Source organism: Heteronotia binoei, chromosome 4 (assembly GCF_032191835.1).
Source record: "Heteronotia binoei isolate CCM8104 ecotype False Entrance Well chromosome 4, APGP_CSIRO_Hbin_v1, whole genome shotgun sequence".
NCBI lineage: Eukaryota > Metazoa > Chordata > Lepidosauria > Squamata > Gekkonidae > Heteronotia > Heteronotia binoei.
Genome location: NC_083226.1, coordinates 74,313,404 through 74,334,521, shown reverse-complemented (window position 1 = coordinate 74,334,521; position 21,118 = coordinate 74,313,404). Strand labels below are relative to the sequence as shown.

At 39.2% G+C, this 21,118-nt stretch overlaps 1 protein-coding gene across 2 annotated transcripts in view; it reads left to right on the top strand.

Annotated features, from left to right (window-relative positions):
- RASEF (RAS and EF-hand domain containing) overlaps nt 1–21,118 on the top strand; it is a 52,486-nt gene that overhangs the window by 27,633 nt on the left and 3,735 nt on the right. For both annotated transcript variants that reach the window (XM_060235395.1, XM_060235394.1), the window contains 7 exons: nt 2,620–2,854; nt 5,793–5,930; nt 7,012–7,159; nt 9,365–9,446; nt 10,845–10,959; nt 11,557–11,682; nt 12,533–12,609. In XM_060235395.1, the coding sequence (XP_060091378.1) occupies nt 2,620–2,854; nt 5,793–5,930; nt 7,012–7,159; nt 9,365–9,446; nt 10,845–10,959; nt 11,557–11,682; nt 12,533–12,609 (921 nt within the window). The remainder of the gene's footprint in view (nt 1–2,619; nt 2,855–5,792; nt 5,931–7,011; nt 7,160–9,364; nt 9,447–10,844; nt 10,960–11,556; nt 11,683–12,532; nt 12,610–21,118) is intronic.

The window sequence follows — 21,118 nt, the reverse complement described above, 5'->3', positions numbered from 1 at the left end:
CCTGATAACATACTGACAAGGGGATAATGACTTTTACAAACAAGAGGTAATCACTTTTACAGACAAGAAAGTTAACACTTAGGCAAAATCTCTCTTTTTTTTTTTTTGTGAATAAACAATTTTATTAGTAACATATGGTAGTAGAACTATAACTACAACTTATAAAAAGCTTAATATATATTAAGAAAAAGACCATCATTCTACCCCACATCTTACTTTCTCCCACCCCTCCCCCAATTACTTGACCCCCGCCAGTGTTATTTTCTTTAAAAAAACAGATATTAAAGGTACCCTTAACTATCAAGAAAAAAAAACGAAACAAAAAAGAAACATAGGGAAGAAGAACCCCCTTCAAGAATTGTATTGTTATCTTAAAAATCTTAATCCTCAAAAATTGTCCAATGTCCTTTTATTTTCCACTCTTTCTCTACATATCTTCTGAATTTCTTCCACTCTTGGTTAAAAAGTTCTAAATCACAGTCTCTTAATTTTCTTGTTAATTTGTCCATTTCACTCCATGACATAACTTTCATAATCCAGTCCCATTTTTCTGGTATTTTTTCTTGCTTCCACAACTGCGCATACAATGTCCTAGCAGCTGAGAGCAAGTACCATATTAATGTTCTATCTTCTTTTGGAAATTTTTCCATTTGTAATCCCAGCAGAAAAGTCTCTGCCTCTTTATTGAATTCATATCCCAGGATCTTAGATATCTCTTGTTGAATCATTTGCCAAAACATTTTAGCTCTTTCACAAGTCCACCACATATGGTAGAAAGAACCTTCATGCTTTTTACATTTCCAGCACCTATCTGGCATCTTATTGTTCATCTTTGCTAATTTTTTTGGAGTCATATACCATCTATACATCATCTTAAAACAGTTCTCTTTAATACTATGACATGTTGCGAGTTTCATGGAATTTTTCCACAGATATTCCCAAGATTCCATCTTTATTTCTTTATTTACATTAATTGCCCATTTTATCATTTGAGATTTCACTACTTCATCTTCTGTAGCCCATTGTAAAAGTAATTTGTACACTTTTGAAATTAATTTCTCATTATCTCCAAGCAGAACTCTTTCCATTTCTGTTTGTTCTTTCCTTATTCCTTCAGCTTTGATATCATTCTCCATCAAACTTTTTATTTGTTGCATTTGAAACCAATCATATTTATAGTTTAGTTCTTCTGCAGTTTTCAATTCTATTTTCCCGCTTTGTATTTTTAGTAACTGGTTGTATGATAGTTGTTTTTCCTTGACTGTTTTGGCCGTTAACTTTATCACTTCAGCCGGCAAAATCTCTCTTAAAGGAGACCCGTTTCTTGACAGGGATACTAATGCTTACCCCATGCTGCTCCCTGTTGGAGTATATGATCAGCTAGGAGCAAGAGGTAGTCTTCTGTCAACTGGCTGTTAAGAATGACTGTTCTGTATTTTGCCCCATGGAGGAGAAGACTGAATAAAGAGATGCTTCTTCTGCATTAACTGTTCTTTAATTGAAGCTCCACTTTAGATGAATAACTTTGCATACCTGCGTTTGGCATAGCTCAGTTCACTGAGATATCATGGGGAAGCTTCCTTAATTTCAGATACAATAAATGCTTGGAGGAGTTTGAATTTTCTGCAGATCTCAGAGTGGGGCTCTTGAAACACCTCTGTATCTCTGGTAAAATGTGTATGTCTCATTACATGTTAGATGTAGATATGAAAGCCTTTTGAGAATTGACTAATAGATTAAACATTAATTTTCAACAACTGTAATGCTTCCTTTGTGGTTTCCACAGAAAGATACTTATGCGAACTTAGAAATAATCATGTACGCTTAGAAGATGGTTAACTGTGTTCATTAGCTATTGAATTTATATGACCTGTTTATCATAGTAAATTTGAACCATAAACCTAAGATGCATTTTGACTGCTTTAAAATTTATGTTATGAAGCTCATCTTATTATAACCTTTTAACATTGTAAAAGGTGACCAAACTGTTAAGAATTGTTTTTGGGACAGCTCTCACACAGCTTTTGAGTGCTTAAGGAAAAAAAACAGAAGGAGAATTAAAAGCACAGTATGCACAATAGGGACTTCTCTTTCTTGTACTTCCCCAAATTAGAACTGTGGGCAGGAAAAGATGTTTCTAACAGCAGCATAATCTAAGAGTTCCGGGAGAGAAATCCAAGAGTAATGGCAGTGCCTCTGGCAATACTATGTTGAAGGTTTGCTCGTGGTGCGGCAGGGGAAGCATGAGCAGCCAAGAGGATTATTTAAGAAAGGAAGTTCAAATGGTAGAAAACATGTTCCTTCCTTCCTCCTTTTCCTGGAAATCCTGGTGACCTCTGGTGACTGACCCCTACTGGGGACATGAAGGAGATTCAGGGAGTGGCTGGATAAAGTCTGCCCCTGCCTCCTGCCTGGTGGTATTACAAGGAGATCTCCCATCCAAGTACTTGCCAGAGTTGGCACTAATTAGCCTCCGAGATCTGACAAGATTGGGCTTGTCTGGGCTATCTAGGTGAGGTTATGTTTTGTGCATTTTTCAAGTACACAGAGATGTTTGCCTCCATATTAGTAATTTTGGAAACCAATATACTCTCAATTGCTATCTCTCGTTCCAATTAGGTCATCTCATTCTTCCTATGTGGATGAAGACTGTGATTCTCTAGCACTTTGTGATCCCATGCAGAGGATAAACTGTGAGGTAGACAGTTTGCCTGAAAGCTGCTTTGACAGTGGTCTGTCTACCTTGAGAGACTCCAATGAATATGATTCAGAAGTGGAATCCAAGCATCAAAGGATTTCTCAAAGGTCACAGTGTCCACAGGAAAGCTTTGCAGGAGATGCTTCTGATACAGACGTAAGCTCCAGATTTACTGCATTTTTTTTAAAAAAAAATCTATTTTGTGTGCAGAGGTGGAAAAAACGTTCTTGCTACCTGTAGAATGAAACTGTTCTTTTCATATAGGTCAGAGTCAGCTAGGTGCTGAAATTTGGCTTTTAAAAGTAAAGCAAAGCACAAACATTAAAGGAAAAGATTCAGTATATGTAAGTGAACTGAATGTTTTAGTGACTTGTGGAGATATATTTCTATGACTGAGTTTCATCATTTTTTGGGAAAAATTCTTTCAACCTATAGTGAATAAAATTTAGATAAAGTTTATTTTATTAAAATATGTATATCCTGCAGTTTCAAGTTTATTTAAATTTATATCCCGCCCTTCCCACCGAAGTGGCTCAGGGCGGCTCACATAAAAATCTAACATAATTTTTGAATTTAAAACATCTTACACAGTTAAAACAGTAAAATAATAAAACATATAACTACACTCAGCTTCCAATGCCAGTTAATTATAAGCCAGCCGGAAGAGAAGAAGAAGAAGAAGATATTGGATTTATATCCCGCCCTCCACTCCGAAGAGTCTCAGAGTGGCTCACAATCTCCTTTACCTTCCTCCCCCACAACAGACACCCTGTGAGGTGGGTGGGGCTGGAGAGGGCTCTCACAGCAGCTGCCCTTTCAAGGACAACCTCTGCCAGAGCTATGGCTGACCCAAGGCCATTCCAGCAGGTGCAAGTGGAAGAGTGGGGAATCAAACCTGGTTCTCCCAGATAAGAGTCCACACACTTAACCACTACACCAAACTGGCTCTCTACAGGCCCTGCGGAACTAGCCAAGGTCCCGCAGGGCCTGCGGAACTGGCCAAGGTCCTGCAGGGCCTGCGGAACTGGCCAAGGTCCCGCAGGGCCCTCACCTCTTCCGGCAGTTGGTTCCACCAGAAAGGAGCCGTTACAGAAAGGAGCCACCTGTCCCTGGTGGATTGCAGGCGGGCCTCCTTTGGCCCAGGGATAACAAGCAGATTTTGAGATCCCGATCTCAGTATTCTCTGGGGAACATGTGGGGAGAGACGGTCCCTAAGGTAGGCAGGTCCTAGGCCATATAGGGCTTTAAAGGTAATAACCAGCACCTTTTACCGAACTCGGTATATTATTGGCAGCCAGTGCAGAATCCGGAGCCCTGGCCGAATGTGCTCCCATCTTGGGAGCCCCAATAACAACCGGGCAGCGGCATTCTGCACTAACTGCAACTTCCGGGTTCAGCACAAGGGCAGCCCCATGTAGAAGGCATTGATTTTCTTGTTTGTATTGTTTTTCCTTAAACCTCAATAAATGAAAATTTTTGAAAAAAAAAAAAAAAAAAAAAAAAAAAAGAAGGCATTACAGTAGTCCAACCTCGAGGTGACCGTTGCATGGATCACCATTGCTAGGTCGTCATGCTCCAGGAAAGGAGCCAACTGCCTCGCCCGCCTAAGATGAAAAAATGCGGACTTAGCAGTGGCTGCTATCTGAGCCTCCATCGTTAAGGAAGGCTCCAATAGTACCCCCAAACTTTTGACCTTGTGTGCCGCTGTCAGTGGCACACTGTCAAAAACTGGCAGGGGGATTTTGCCTCCTGCACCATGACGACCCAAGCAAAGGACCTCTGTCTTTGCCGGATTGAGCCTCAGCCCGCTCAGCCTGCTCAGCCTGAGCTACCTAGCCACAGCCTGTAACGCCTGGTCCAAATTTTCTGGGACGCAGGCTGGTCGGCCGTCGATAAGCAGATAGAGCTGGGTGTCATCAGTGTACTGGTGACAACCCAGCCCATACCTTCGGGCAATCTGGGCAAGGGAGCGCATATAGATGTTAAATAACATCGGGGAGAGAACCGCTCCCTGAGGCACTCCGCAAGCAAGTGTGTGTCTCCGGGACAGTTCACCCCCAATCGCGACCCTTTGTCCCCAACCCTCAAGGAAAGAGGAAAGCCATTGTAAGGCCAACCCCTGAATCCCCGCGTTGGCGAGGCGGCAGGTCAGTAGCCGATGGTCGACCATGTCGAATGCTGCCGACAGGTCCAACAACATCAGCACTGCCGAGCCGCACCGGTCCAGATGCTGTTGAAGGTCATCTACCAGCGCAACGAACACCGTCTCCATCCCATGGCCCGGGCGAAAGCCGGACTGAAGGGGATCAAGAACGGAAGCATCCTCCAGGAAACTCTGTAGCTGCATCGCCACTGCCCTCTCGATAAGTTTGCCCAAAAAGGGCAAGTTCGAGACCGGTCGGTAGTGTGCCAATTCGGCCTGGTCTAACGTTTTTTTTCAAGAGGGGGCGGACCACTGCCTCTTTAAGCGGTGTTGGAAAGTGCCCCTCCCTCAGGGATCTATTTATGATATCCCATACAGGATATCTAAGCTCCCTCTGGCAGATTTAATCAGCCAGGAAGGGCATGGGTCCAAATTGCAAGTTGTTGGGCATGCAGTGTTCACAAGTTATCAAGAATTAGCAATGAAACAATAAATCAGCAGCCTTAAAATAATATTTTTAAAAGCTATAGAAGTAAAATCACCAAAACCCAAAACAGGAACATTTCTGGTCATCAGGATAGCAAGGGTGGAGGAGAATCAGATCACACCCTTTTAACCAAAGACCTGACAAAAGTTTCATCTGGTGTATAAAGCTGAATGAGGTTGACATCACAGGTGGGGGTTCAACACTGCCACCACACATTGTGTAATTCTCTGAAGGCTGTTCCCTTTTTCCTCCTTTAGGCAATTATTGTAACTGTGTGGTGTGATTTCTGGGAGAAGGTTTCCAAGCACATTCATATCTTTAGTCTATAATTTATCTGTAATTCTTCTGTTTGTCTATTCACTTTCTTCTGTTTTAACACTGTGTTTTGGTTGGCTCTACTCTCTCCTCTAAAACCACAGACTAACCTAGTTATTATGGAAAATAATATTTGCTTGTTTGTGTAGGTCCCTGATATCAGAGATGAAGAAGTGTATAACCCTGAGGAAGTCAGTTCAGTCTTAGATTGGAAACCATGCCAGCCTATTAGTCGAAGCAGTTCTGGAGCTTCCACAAGGAAGTACATCTCTGCCCTCTCTCCACAGGTAATTAATACAAAGTGGTCACACTGAAGGCTTTGCAAACACAGAAGCTGAGGTGCAAATTGCTACTCTGAAGATTTCCAACATCTTGAGGAATCTTTGACTTTTTTGGTTTAGAGCAGCATGAACTGCTTTTGAAATATTTCCGTTTCAAAAGAAGGCTGGCATGCAGTATGAGAGACTGTTGTTTGGGAAACACAAATACAACATTGCATTGGGCACATTGGAGTAGCTGTGAGAGCCTTTGGTTCCAAACTACATGCTGTTTTTTAAGCCACTACAATAATCTGAAAGCTACTTCTAATATAATAATACTTTAATGGTATTTTGAATTATTTTTACATAATGTAGTGGATGCCGTATTCTAATGGTTGGTTGTGTTATACTTTCAGAATAAGCATATTTCAGGGAATGTAAAAAAATGAGAGAGACTATGGGGGAAAGTAATCACAGATTGTTTTTGGAAATTAATAGAAAACCCTATGATTTTTTCCCCTATTTTGGTTGGCCTCATTGTTTTTCATTTTCTAAAATGTATTGCTACTACAATATTTTACAACATATGAAGATACTTAGATCAAGCCAAGGTTCCACCTGGTCCTACATTCTGTTTCTACCACAGACATTTAGCCTTTCTTTGAAAAGGAAGAGCTTTCCCTTTCATTATTTTAGCTGACTTTTTTTCTGCAACTTTCCAGGACAAATGTCTTTCTGGGATGGGAGCAGCCAGATCAGCACATAGTATTCTAAATACCATTGGGCCACAGATTTATGTAAAGGGATTTGGATAACGCCCTTTTAATTTCAATGTTTTTTCCTAATATTCCCTAACATGGAGTTTTCTTTTTCACTCCCATCATGAACTGAGTTAATTTTTCATTCTGTTCTCCACTATGACCCCAAAAACTTCTACCGACTACAGCCAGTTTGGATCCCTTTAAGTATATACATGATTAGGGTTTTGCTTCCAGTATTGAAAATTTTTGTAGCCATGAGGTACAGAAACGTGATTTAGCAGTGACATTTGTATGCTGGAATGTTCATGTTTTAATAATGTCATATGGTGTGTGTTTGTTAAATTTAGCCAGACTCCGTAGATTGCAACTTGAGGTACGCAAGCTCAGAGAAGTCTTACAAGATAGTTCTTGCTGGGGATGCAGCAGTTGGAAAATCTAGTTTTCTTTTGAGACTTTGCAAAAATGAATTTCGAGGGAACACCAGTGCAACTTTAGGTATGTCTGTTATGCTTTTATAGGTTATCAACAATTCTTTTCACAAGTTTAGTACTGGTTTTTGTGAGACAGTTTGTGCTTGGGTATGGAATGGATTCCAAAATATACATGCATTACATCAGTTATGAAGAACAGACATGTACAAAATGCATATTTTTCTTTTAAAACAAAATATCAGTGATGGTGGCCCATTCCTGAAAGTTAGCATGGTAGCCTTCTACTCAGCTCAGCTTGTCCTTGCCATACCTGTGAGGTGGCATATTTGTGTATTTAAAAGATACCTGTCTCTCATTTCCATCGCATATCTCCTTCAAGGCAGCTTATAATGTTCATAAGAACAGTTAAAATGAACTATTAATACCCCTGCCCCCCCCCAAAAAAAATCACCCTACGAAGGAACATTCTAATGGGGGTAACTTGCTGATCATGAGAGCCACAGGGCTAATATTTTCCCTGTTCCTTCTTCTGAATTAACTGGAGAACTTCCACTTAGAAGTTGAGCATTGTCTCTGTGCTGCAGAGACTCTTGGTTCTGCTGCACAGTGATGGCAAAAGACTGGTGCTTTCTCATGGTTTGTGGTGCCCAAAGAAATGCAGAACTGCAAATGCTTGTGTCCCCTCACCTCCTCTCAGGGACTTCTTGCTTTTTCTAGGTATTGTTCCTTCGTTTGGCCTCAGCAGCCTGGGGTAGATAACCCTCACTCCCTTCTCTGAAGTAGTTGTTAAATGTTGAAGTCTGTGTACTTCTGTATGGTGAATAGTGACTTACCTATGATTGTCCTTTGTGGCTCCCTGTGTCCAAGCTGAAAGTGTTGTGCTTCACCTTGGGACCTGTCTATATTGTGAAAAGCCATAATTTATACATTTTTTTTCTTTTACAGCTGACCTAATGGTCATATATTTTTGTATCTAGTTATTTATGCTTCGGAAATACCCCTTAGGCTTAAGCAATACAAAATGCTTTTTTTTTTTCAGTTTAAAAACAAATTTATTTCCAGTTTCACATACAAATATAACTAATAAACAACAATAATATAAACATTCAACATACACAATAACCTCTACCCAACCAACCAACACCGACACCAAGAGCTTAAGGGGTATTTCCGAAGCATAAATTCGAATTTCTCATCGATTCCCAAACTTTTTGTCCATAAATACAGTCTTTTTGCATTCTTGAAGGTTCCCTCCTCTTAATCTGATTGTTAACATGTCCATTTCTACGGCATCCAGTAATTTTTGCAAAAATTCATTCCTGTCCAGTATTTTGGATACCTTCCAATATTTTGCATATAAGATTCTAGCCACGGTAATAATATGCAGCAAGAGTTTTTTCTCCAATTTGGGCATACTTGCTTTACAGACACTCAACAAATTTAATTCTGGTGTATGTAAGAGCCTTACTTTTAAAAATTTTTGACGCCAGATATTAATTTGGGTCCAATATTTTTGGCATATTTGCACTGCCACCAAATATGAAAAAGGGTCCCCTTTATTTTCCCACATTTCCAACATTTATTTGAATAGCTCGGATAAATCTTAGCCAACCTTTCCGGAGTCAAATACCAGCGATACACCATTTTATATACATTTTCTTTAAATACCGATGATTTAGTTAATTTTAAGTTTTGCTTCCAAATTTTTTCCCATTCCTTCAATTCAATATTAAAACCAAAATCTTTCAGCCATTTTACCCAACTCTCTTTGACTGTCTCATCCTGCATTTTGTACTGCAACAACCAATGATAAATTCTAGAAATTGATTTCTGATTATCTAGTATTATCGTATCAAATTCATTTGGTTTTCTAGAAAAGCCCATTACCGTATCCGCTTGATATCTTAAGTTAACTTGCGTCTTTATCCACCAATCTATTTTAATACTATCATCCAGTTTCAGATTATGAACAGTATCCAATAATACTCCGTAATTATAGTTGTTTTCCCAACAATAAACATTAGGTTGCAATACAGAATGTTATGTGCAAAAATAATAGTATTTGCATTCTATTATTGGACGATTTCACTTGAGTCACCGCTAGGATACCAAATTCCTATAGTTTAGTAATTGCATAGGTGAGGTGCTTAAAATTAATTTTGCTGAAAGAGACTGTTTGACTCTTCACTTGTAATGGCATCAGTATTAACATCAGTGCAAACCTCTAATTCATACTATTTTAAAATACTGATTTTGTTATGCTTTTAAGGTGTTGATTTTCAGATGAAGAGGCTTATTGTTGATGGTGAACCTACAGTGTTACAGCTATGGGACACAGCTGGGCAAGAGAGGTCAGTATGGTTCTATTGCTTTTATTTGGGAATTTTATAACCAACACGCTCACGTACTGTAATTTTAAAATACACAGATCATATCCATTTTGAATGTTTGTTACTGCTGCAAGGATAAATCAAATTTTGCCCTCAAATGTTAAAGTGACTAGAGTCTCAGACTTGGATGGACTGAACTGGCCTGGGTTCAAATAACTTTTCTTCCATACCGATTTCTGGATAATACTGGCTCAGTCTTTCTCTCTTAGCCTTTCCTACCTCACAGAGTTGTGTTATGAAGATAAAATAGAGAAGGGAAGAAAGCTTTCTGCTTCTGGAAGAAAGATGAGACAAAAATGTAATAAATTGTAGAGCAAATTGTGTGAATATTTTGAAAACTGCACAGCAAGGTCCAGTTGTAGAATTTGATTTCCCATGCAAAGCTTCCATCTGTCAAACCCAGAGGCAAGGAACAGACAAGTAAAGTTCAAGATCATTATTCCAGCATCACAGGCAGGTACAGGCATTGTCAGAACTGGCTCTTCTGTCAGTTCCCCACTCTTATAATCCCTTGCCCTGACTGTTACAGTTCAAGCCAAGCGCGCCAAGCTGCAGCCGGGATTTTGCACGGGTTCCCTCCTACTCTATCATCACCCCAGGTGCCTGTTATCTACCCCCTCAGTTACATCTCCACCGGCTCTCTTGACCTTGGTTGCATAGTAATGTGCGAGTTCCCAGACATGCCACCCTCCCTCTAGATAAGCAGCAGGGATGCTTCAAAGTAATCAACCAGCATAGCAAGCACAAGCGTTAGCATTGAATAACTGTTAGCCATTTGGCAAGAGGAATAAAGATGGAGTGACTCTTGACACCATCGTGCTCCACTCATTTTGCTTAGAAAAAAGCACCCTCTGTCGGAGAAAGCAGGAAAAAAGCTGGTGCAGTAAGATAATGCTAGCTGAATGGCAGCAAGTATTTGAAGATTGACTGCTGATAGAGTAATTGCTACTTGTGTGAAGTTATAGACAGAAAGATGAATTTTCCATGGGCAAAGTTGCACATGTGCAGCTCCTTGATAAGCTTTTATAATAGCCATGGGGTGGGATTCTGGTGACTTTGTACTTTTTGTAACTGGATCATTCTTGGACTCTAACCAAGCCTAGCAATGTCTGCTTGAAGTACAAAGCTAGTCCCGAGTTGCTCACAGCACGCAAAAACTTATGATTAATCGCTAACATTTATAATTCCTATTTTTGTAGTTACATAATCCATGCATATTTAAATTAGACACTTACCTTCAGTAAGTAAAAATGTTCAATGGATCTTAATGATGATTGTGTTGCATACTCTTCACAGTAAGTCACTTAATCTTAAATCTGTTTTTATTCAAGTGTGGCTTTCAATCTTTTTTCTTGAAAGGTTCCGAAGCATCGCAAAATCATACTTCAGACGAGCAGATGGTGTGCTGCTACTGTATGATGTTACGTGTGAGAAAAGTTTTCTGAATGTACGAGAATGGATAGATATGATTGAGGTAAGAACTTTGAAACTTGCCATGAGTGCTTCTAGTTCAGTGCCTGCAATATTTACAGGTTATTCAGGTGTGCTTAGCTGTGCTGGTGCCCCCTCAATTTGGTTTTGAGCACTGAAGACATGTGGTGTAAAGATCCCTGGGGATAAGGAATATTGTGGTGGTATTGCCATAAGTAATGGAAAAAGTAGTTTTCCGGAGTGAGCGGTTGATCAATATCTTGACCTTAGCAATACTGAATAAGGAGTAAATTTCATCAATAGAGGGCAAATTAAGTTCCATTATTAAATGAGAGGGTAGCAACTGCTGTGCGGTGGCACTTTGGTGGGAGCTGTTGCTTGGGAAACCTGCTTTATCCTACAGACAATGCAGCTCAAATTCAGTGCATTAATAATCAATAACTGTTACTTTAATATCTAAATTATTATCCTTAATTTTATTAGGTAATCTGGTTGGAATATACCAGTGAGTTTGTTTTGATAGCATATCTAATATTCTCTAATATTTCTATTTTTCCTTCTCATTCTGATACCATTAATATTATGTATTATGGTGTTATTTAAAAAAAAAAAACCCTACCCAAACCTATACTCTTTGCAGGATGCAACACATGAAAATATTCCAATCATGGTGGTCGGAAACAAAGCAGACCTTCGTCCAGTGGCTTATGAACAAGGAGATAAATGTATACCAGTACCAGTAAATTATGGAGAAAAGCTGGCCATGGTAAGAACTGGACAGTAGGGATGAGCCAAAATTCAGCAGGAACTTGGCCTGGTTTGGAGCCCCTGAACTGACGCTTGGGAAGGTGCATCCTCAGAACATTTACCAGACTTTTATCCAGTTTGGTTTGGCTGTTCAACCATTTAAACCTAGCAGCTGAGTGGTGCAGGTCCGCATCTGAGAGACATTTCACTGGTCAATTTCCACTCACACACACTTCAAAGTGGTGGGAAGTGAAACAAACTGCTGAAATGGCTGCCAACCATTTCAGTCTAACAGCAGATGGGTGCTGCAAGCCGTTTTCCAGTAGGTTTCACTTCCCTCCACTTGGAAGTGGAGGGAAACGAAACCAACCAGTTAAACGTCTGTGAACCATTTAAACCTAACAGTGGGGAGGGTCAGCCCTTCAGCTGTTAGGTTCAAATGGCTGTGAGCAATTAAACCTGTCAGTTTTGCCTTCCCCCCGCTTTGAAGTTTGGGGCATATTTTGCTCGGTTCGGGACATTTTTTTTACTCTGTTTGGGGTTCAGTTTGAGAACTGCTCTGAACCAGAATTTTTAGGTGGTTGCCCATCTCTAGTGAACAGTGCTTAAGAAGACATACCATGTAATCATATAAGACTTTGTAAAGGATTGATATACCTCATTTTGGTAGGAAATGACATTGGTTTGACACTTAATTGGTGGTTAATTTAAAAATAATTACCATCTTCTGGGTGCTTATTTGCTGCACAGTGAGGCATGTAAAATGTAAATGGAGAACTAAACTTCTCCTCCAAACTTTTACTGGGTTGTTGTGTCTCAATAAATTCATTTGAAAGAGTACTTCCATGGGTATTCTTTTTTTCTCTTAGGCTTACAATGCATTGTTCTGTGAAACAAGTGCCAAAGATGGATCAAATGTTGTGGAGGCAGTTCTTCACCTTGCTCGGTATGTTGAAATGTATTAATTTCATTTAGTTTGTTTATTATGTATTTATAATGGGATTTATATGCCAGCCACCCTGCCAAGTCTGTCTTAAGCAGTTGTTTTAAAAGGGTCAGGTCCACTAAAGGGCATGAAATGAAGGCAAAATATGCTAACCCTTTCCAGATAGTAGGTGAATATGCAGGTGTTGGCACACTGTAATAGTGCATGCTGCATTCACTTTTGTGCTCTGCTTTTTCAACCAAGACCCGTGCATGCAGAGCTTGCATGTATATTTGTTAAACTTCAAAGAGATCAATGTGCAAAGATCAGGAGTGATGACAGTGGGTGTCATCCCATTATTCTGCATTCACAATTTATCTGAAAAGAGCTCCCATAGCTTATTATCTGCGACGTCTTATTTTTCTGAGTGTTTTGATCAATATAGCCTTTGGGACTGTCATATTTCTTCAATGACTTTCTTTGTTTTTTGAAGTACAAGTTTTATTTAGCTTTACTATTTCCATATATTGCATTAAATTGAAAGGATTTGGTTCACTTTGTCTATATGTGCTCATTGCTTTTGGCTCACGATGGAGAAGCAATGACTTGCCACACTTTCACAGAATTCATATTCCACATGCAGGGATGAAGTAACGTAAACTGTTTTGTTGGTAATGTCACTAGCCCTGCTCCCTTACTCAGATGCTGCCCACTCCAGCTGTCATCCCAGCCTATGCAGATAACTGGACCCACCTGACTTCTGGGTTTTGGTCATGGAAGATTGAGCTGCTCTTCAGCAGATGGGCAGATCAGAACCTCTGTTCTGGGCAGAGAAGGTGATTTTAACATCTGCCTACCCCTTCCAGGTAGGGAGGGGGCCAAGAAATGCATATGAAGTTCTGAGGGGATTTACTTTGGCTAACAAGAAACTCCAGTGGGGTTTCTTTTTGGCTTTGAAGAGTCCCCCGAGAAGGACTGCATTCCATCGTCTACAGAGGATCTCTGAGGCCATTAAATTGGCTTAAATCCACCAAGATACAAAGCTTCTATGAGACTGATTTAACATCTGATAACTAAGAGAGCAGTGCGAAAAAGGATATCAGAACTGAGGGTAAAAGATTTATATCTATCGCTCCAGGACAAATAAAAGACTAAATAAAACTAAAAGCAAAGGTCTGGAACCAGAAACGTAATATTATATCTAGGGGTATAAAGGAGGGGTTGAAATTGGGACTTTAAAATTGTGAGAAACAAGTTTAAAAGAAGAAAAATAGATATTGTCTGGAATACCTTCGGTTTGAATAGAAAACCCCTCTTAGAGGGTCTGCTGAGCTGGTGATTATAATACAGGAAGTGTCGTCATTATTATATATATTATTAATCACATTATTATGTGATCACAGTAATCACATTATTATGTGATTATAATACAGGAAGTGTTGTGAGACTTCACAACCATAGAAAACGAGACTTTGTGTCAAGAAAGGAAGGACGGTAAAGGACGGTGCCATTATGAGAAGGAAAAAATAACCAGCCCTCTTTAGTACTCAAAACCATAGAGAAGTATCAGTTGCCATTACAAGAAGGTCAAAATTTTAAAAGTTAATAAAAAGAAATCTGGACATTGAAAAATAGCAGAGCTGGCAGATATCATCATTAAAAGCTAAAATCTATTGGACTATATACTTAGAACTAATTTTGGTGCTGTTTTGGAGAAAAAAGGAAAAACTATTTAAACTGACAGAAAAACTACAGCAGCCAGTTTATGCAAAAAGTTTTTTTAAAAATTATTTTTACTTAGGAGCATCGGAGAACGGTGATTTTGGGCTCATTTAACAGGGCATGATCTAATCTATAAGACTGTGTGCTTAAAATGTGACTCTGAGAGGTCAACTTTTGAACCTATTTAAAGCAGCTATGACAGAGCTGAGATCAGCAGCAAAGCAACAACGTATGACGGCTGGATCACCTGAAGAAGAGAGAATGGTTAAATTTAAACCAGACAAGACTGATAAAGCAGGATGGCAAGAAGCAATGGATGCTATGGAAGCAAGATTGGCAAATATAATTAGAGAAACAAAAACAGAGTTAAAAAGAGACATTGAGACAAGTGCAGAAGATGTGAAAAAAGATATTGAAGATCTCAGAAAAGATTCACAAGCAGCTCTGCAGAAAGTGCAGAAAGTAGAAGAAAAGGTGAAAGACCTAGATATGAGAATGGACCATGTAGCTTCCACTATGCAAAAATTGCAGGAGAAGGCATTACTAGCTGTCTGTAAATTAATGGCGAACCAATTACGGCTAAGAGGGGTGCCTGAGTCTACTACTGATCTAAGGACATATATAATTAAAATTATTGCTGAATTTTTAGGTGAAGACCCAGAAGAAACTGATCATTACTATTATATTTGCAGGGTAAATTCAGAATACTCCCAAAAAATAAATTACCAAGAGATGTGGTGGTAAGATTTGTGACAAGAGACATGGTGGGAAGGACTCTTAGTAAACAATTTAAGAGCCCACTGGAGGTGGATGGCAGTAAAGTAAGAATTATGAAAGAACTGCCAAGGAAAGTCATCAGTGACAGGAGACTCTGCAAAAGGTTGACAGAAAAGCTGAGAGAAAAAGAAATAAGATACAGATGGGAACTTCCAGAGGGTTTGAATTTTGAATTCAAAGGATGGAGATTTACCATCACAACCATCCAGCAAATGACAAACTTTCTGAGTGAGCATAAAGACTCTGGGGAATTAGAGCATAAAACCCATTATGGATTACAAATTAATATCAGAAAGTTACTGACATTAGAAGGACATGGAAATGTCTTTGGATGGCATGCTTATATGTACTATGGGAAAAATAAGATGGATGGTTTCTTCTCACATCAGTATATCAGAAGCAATCTGTTAAATACCTGGTCAAAATATAAAAGATATGGTGACGAGAGGAAACCGCTTTGGATCGTACCAACAGAAGTAATAAAATTGTATTCAGATATTAAAGAAGAGAAGTGGTTAACATACAAGCAACTTTTAAAGATCCAAGGAAAAAAGGTGGAATTAAAAACAACTGAAGAAATACAATATAAATATAATTGGTTTCAACTGCAACAAATAAAGAGCTTGCTTGAACAGGGCATCAAGAACGATGGAATAAGACAAGAACAAACAGAATTGGAGAGAATGCTGTTTGGAGAAAATGAAAAGCTGATCTCAAGGACATATAAACTATTATTGAAATGGTCTATGGAAGATGAAGTAGTTAAATCACAAATGATAAAATGGGCAATAAATATAAATAAGGAAATACAGATGGAGTCATGGGAATACCTATGGAAGAACTCTAAGAAAATTTCTACATTACAACATTAAAGAAAATTGCTTTAAAATGCTATATGGGTGGTACATGACACCTAAGAAATTGGCAAAAATGAACGATCAGTTGTCAGATAGATGTTGGAAATGTAGATGCCATGAAGAATCTTTCTACCATATGTGGTGGACTTGCGAAAAGGCGAAACAATTCTGGCAAATGATTCAGCAGGAGATCTCGAAAGTTTTGGGATATAATATTAAGAAGGCACCAGACACTTTCCTGTTGGGATTACAAATGGAAATATTTCGAAAGCAAGATAGAACAATAATTTGGTATATGCTTTCAGCTGCACGGACATTATATGCGCAAATGTGGAAACAAGACAAAATACCAGAAGTATGGGAATGGACTCTGAAAGTCATGCATTGGAGTGATATGGACAAACTTACAAGAATCTTAAAAGAACAAGATTTAGAGAAATTTAAAAACGATTGGGGAAAGTTTCAAAAATACATTGAAAAACAATGGAACATTAAAGGACATTTGGTGATCTTTGACAATGGTTAATTTTTAAAGAAACGATATATGGATTACAGTTTAAAAAACATTTGATTATAACTTTTTCTTTTTCTTCTCCCCCCCCCCCCAAATGATTAAGAAGAAATACTATGAAGATGGATTATAATTATAACCTTTGAGTTTTTTTGGAGAAAGATTCTTTAATAGATAGAGTTTATTACCTTATAACAAATTAGATCAAATAGTAATACGGGGACGTTTGCTAAGGAGGTATGCACTGCTGGGGGTCACAAAAGGGGGGGCGAGGTGGAGAAAATGTTATATATGTGTACTAACACTTAATGACAAATTATGACACGTTATTACAATATATTACATTACAATAAATTGTTTTAAACAGATAACTGGACCACCTTGCAGTGTGGTTGTCACAAGGGAAGTGAGAACCATGTACTCTACTCCAAATTCCCTCTGTGTCTTCCAAAGTCTGTTTTGCGCTTGGATTGACATAAAATATGCATGATCAAATCTCATCTGTGTCAAAATCTGTCCCCAGCTACCTAATGGTGGTAGTAGCCCCTTAACAGGCTACAACAGCTGGGGCAACCATTTCAAAAGCTGCCATGGGCTTAGAATTGGCCCTTTTTTTTTTTTTACTGATAGCATGTACTGGTCTACATCAACTTACTTTTTTTGCCATATGTTCACAGAACAATAAATACATATGTAGTCATCATATATTAAAAATGACACACAATTTCACATCAGCCCCTGCGTGTAGGGATTGTTTTCTGTGAAGGAATGTTGTAACATGAATCAGCTTTGATAACCTTAAATTCTCAGAGCCAGAGCACATGTTGCATTCACTGTATGGATGCCAACAAAAACGACCATCTTGTGGTAAGTAAAGCCCCATCGTGCGGATGACTTTCATTGCTTGTGAGTTTCTGTGGCTGAATGTTCTGTATATGTCATTTACATACGTCATTTACAACAGTTTTCTTGTGTGGAGAAGACAATCCAGTTGCAAGTGGTTGCTCTGTAGCACAATGACAGCCTAGGGCACAGCCTATTCTCGCCATTCTTCTTGTGGCTACAGAGAGTGGAAATGAGCCATATAAGTGATGAAAGGAGATCCATGGTATGAATGTCGTAGATAGTATGCTGGGGTACTGATTGCTTTCCACAGGGAAGCTGACTTAATGGTGGTCTGCATGTGTCAAAACTAATGTGCTCCAGCCCAAAGGCAACTTAGGATTCTGCCAGAGTGTTTTTAGCATTCAGCAAGCCTTTAGTAATAATTCATTTCCAAGCTATAATAAATGCTGTTTGTTGTTTCACTACTGGAACTTGCATGAATTATTATTCCCTCTGTTACTTTTAATATATGATGCTTCAAATCAAAACTATGCGATGCTGAAGTGATTTTGGTATTATAGCCAAGTTAACCATGTTGTATTTACTCAAATGCAAGACTGAATTTTTCCCTGGTATGTCATCAAAAAATGGGAAGGGAGTCATCTTAAATTCACATACAAGTTGTGGTTTCTGTATTGGGTTCAGATGCCCTAACTTTAAAAAATAAAGGAAAGAAAATGGATTCCTGGAAAGAGGCATAGCTGTTTGTTCATTCAGAGTGTTAAGAAATCCCTTATCTTTCAGTGGCAACAGGTGCCGCAGATGAGTAAGCAGCCATTTATCTGGAAATGTCAATTCAAAGTTAATTGTTGCCATGTATGATTCATTTCCAAGAATTTTCAGGAGCGCCCTTTTAAATAATTCAGTACATTAGGGATTTTTGTAGTACAATTATAGAAGCCAAACAATGGATAGAAACAGGCCTTTAGCTCTAACTTTAGGATGATTAAATAATTTATTTTAGAGTTAAAATATTCTTCTCTTTGCTATGCTCAGATTTCAACTATTTTTTCATCCCTGGAAAAGAAACCTATTTCTCTGGAGCATGTTAATATATTTGAGCAATGGCAGACCATGTGTGAAAAGATCCAGGAGATCCAAAGAGGAAAGAAGAAAAATGACTTCTTTGCTAAATAATATTTCAGTAGGGCAGCTTGTTGAACCTGTGGAGTATAACACTCTGAAGTTTCATTATATTGCCATTACCTTTGACAAGTACCAGTTGGTCATGACCAAGTACAATGAATTCTAGGGGTCAATATGGCAATACAGTCATTTGGATAAAGACATTTTAAATACACGGTTGGTACTACTTAGAGGCAAGCATTTTTAATTTTTAAAAATTAGATATAAAACTAACTGTCCTATATTCAGAGATTGGCATAATGGCTGCCAGTGCAGCAATAATTATATGAAGAAGAAGAAAAGAAGAAGAGATTGGATTTATACCCCACCCTTCGCTAGCCAAAGGAGTCTCAGAGTGGCTTACAAATCTCTTTTTCCTTCCCCTCCCCACAACCAGACTCCCCCATGAGGTAGGTGGGGCTGAGAGAGCTCTCCCAGAACTGCTCTTGATCAGAACAGCCTTGAGAGAACTTATGGCTGACCCAAGGTCACATCAACAGGTCAATGTGGAGGAGTGGGAAATCAAACCCAGTTCTCCCAGATAAGAGTCCACACACTTAACCACTGCAGAGAACCCATACATATAGCTTTAAGCACAGATCCCAGCCAAAAAAAGATTCTGTACAGAACCCAGGATCCTCGTTGGGTCATGAGCTAATAAGTCTGGATAGAAGTCCCTTTCCCCAGCCTTTGTCCAGCTCTTTTCCTCTGTCAGGGCCATGTTATGAGAGCAATGTCTGAAATGAATGGGACTTTGTTGGGCTGGGCCATGTGTGTCATAAAATGTAATACCAGGTAGCAGAGATATAACATTTATAAAGGATACAAGCACAATTAAAGATATTTTTAAAAAATTAAAAAACAAAGTTTCTTAAAACCCTTGTGATATTTTACTTATTTAATAGTCTTTGATAACTGACACCCCCTAAAAAAACCCTTTCTCCCTCCCCTACTGCCCTTTAAAGATGCCTGCCTAAAATGGAAAGGTGGGCGAATAGTGGGATTTGGAAATGTAATTTTAAAAACAAAACAAAGAAGAATGCAAGGATCACAGTAGGAATTAAAAATAAAATTTAAAAGTGCTCTGAGCCTAGGATAACATGAAAGGGCTGGGCATTGCAAACTTCTCCACCCCAGACAGTGACTCTCCAGTGTAATGTCCCCCTTTAGTTGTGGGCATACAGACTAGAGTACTCATTCAGGCACCCGTTCTCAGGTCCATTCAGCAGACTCAAGCTGCTCAAAACATCAGCTGTTTATTTGCAAGGACACAACTCCAGCAAGCAACAGCTTCAGTTAGCATACAAACACTGGAAAATGAAACTGCTTGCGCTCCACTCCATTGAAATACATTGCAGCACAAAGAAAATTGCAAGGCCAGTTTGGTGTAGTGGTTAAGTGTGCAGACTCTAATTTGGGAGAACTAGGTTTGATTCCCCATTCTACCACATGCAGCTGCTGGAATGACGTTCTCTCAGAGCTCTCTCAGCCCCCCCTACCTCACAGGGTGTCTGTTGTGAGGAGAGGAAGAGAAGAAGATGGTTTACTGCTCTGGGGCTCCAAGTGAAAGACAGGGTATAAATCCATCCTCCTCCTATTCTGTTTCTAGGAATTGTCATTCCCCTGTGGAGGCTATCCAGTCCCAGAACACTGTTTCTGTTGCTATATATGGTCCCAGAGTAGACTATCTGGGCCCAGAGACCATAATGCAAAAATCTGTTCTCCATTTTCTTTGCATGCCCAGAAGAGCTTCCTGCTGAAGCAAGCAAAGACAAGGTAGAGGGAGCTTTGGCAGCCTGGAGCTTCAAAGGATGAGGACAGGAAGGGGGGAAAAGAGCTTCAGAATGGATTAAAGCCTGGGTTGGGCCTGGTATGGCCTGTGGTTTAACACCCCTGAGATTCACAATATAAATAATATAACATTTTAACATTTGTTAAAACATTAACAAATGGATTGCCTGTTTAAAAGCATATTATGCTCCAGATGACATTGTATCATTAAACTGTTGATCTGGCTCTAACAGCTCTCCCAAGATGTTTTCCTGCTCTTTAAGGGGGAATCCACTTCATCCAGAGTAGGCTGTATTCCATTTATGTGATCAGTACCACAGTTGTATCAAGATGGTGCTTCATTTGACCCTCTGATGATTCTCCCAGGTTCCCATTATCTTATTCTTAGCTGAGCAGCCCCTTTTCTTATTTGTTTTTCTGTCTGTCCCACCTAGTTGTTTAGCATGATTATAGGTATCTACTGACCCAGTCTAGGGATCTGAGGGACCAACTAAAATCCTTCTTTTGTCTTTGTTTGATAATAGCACACGAGATGCTGATGGTAATTCAAAACAAACTTTTACTTTTGAGGGGAATGATCAGGTTAGGTTTAGAACTTAGTAAAGAGGCAACAGGAACAAAGTAACTTTGTATAAATATGTTTGCCAAAAACACGTAGCTGTTTAGATATGCAGACTGGTTTTTAAACACTTAGAAAAGAGATTTCTTGGTAGTCTTTGCTTAAATAGACAACGTAAGCTCCTTTGTCTCTAAGACACTTAAGTTGGTGAAGGCAAGATCATTCACACAAGTTCTAGTTTCCCTTCTTAACCACATAATAGGGATCACCTCCCTTTTCTCTGAGCCATTTCCCTCAGGCTTG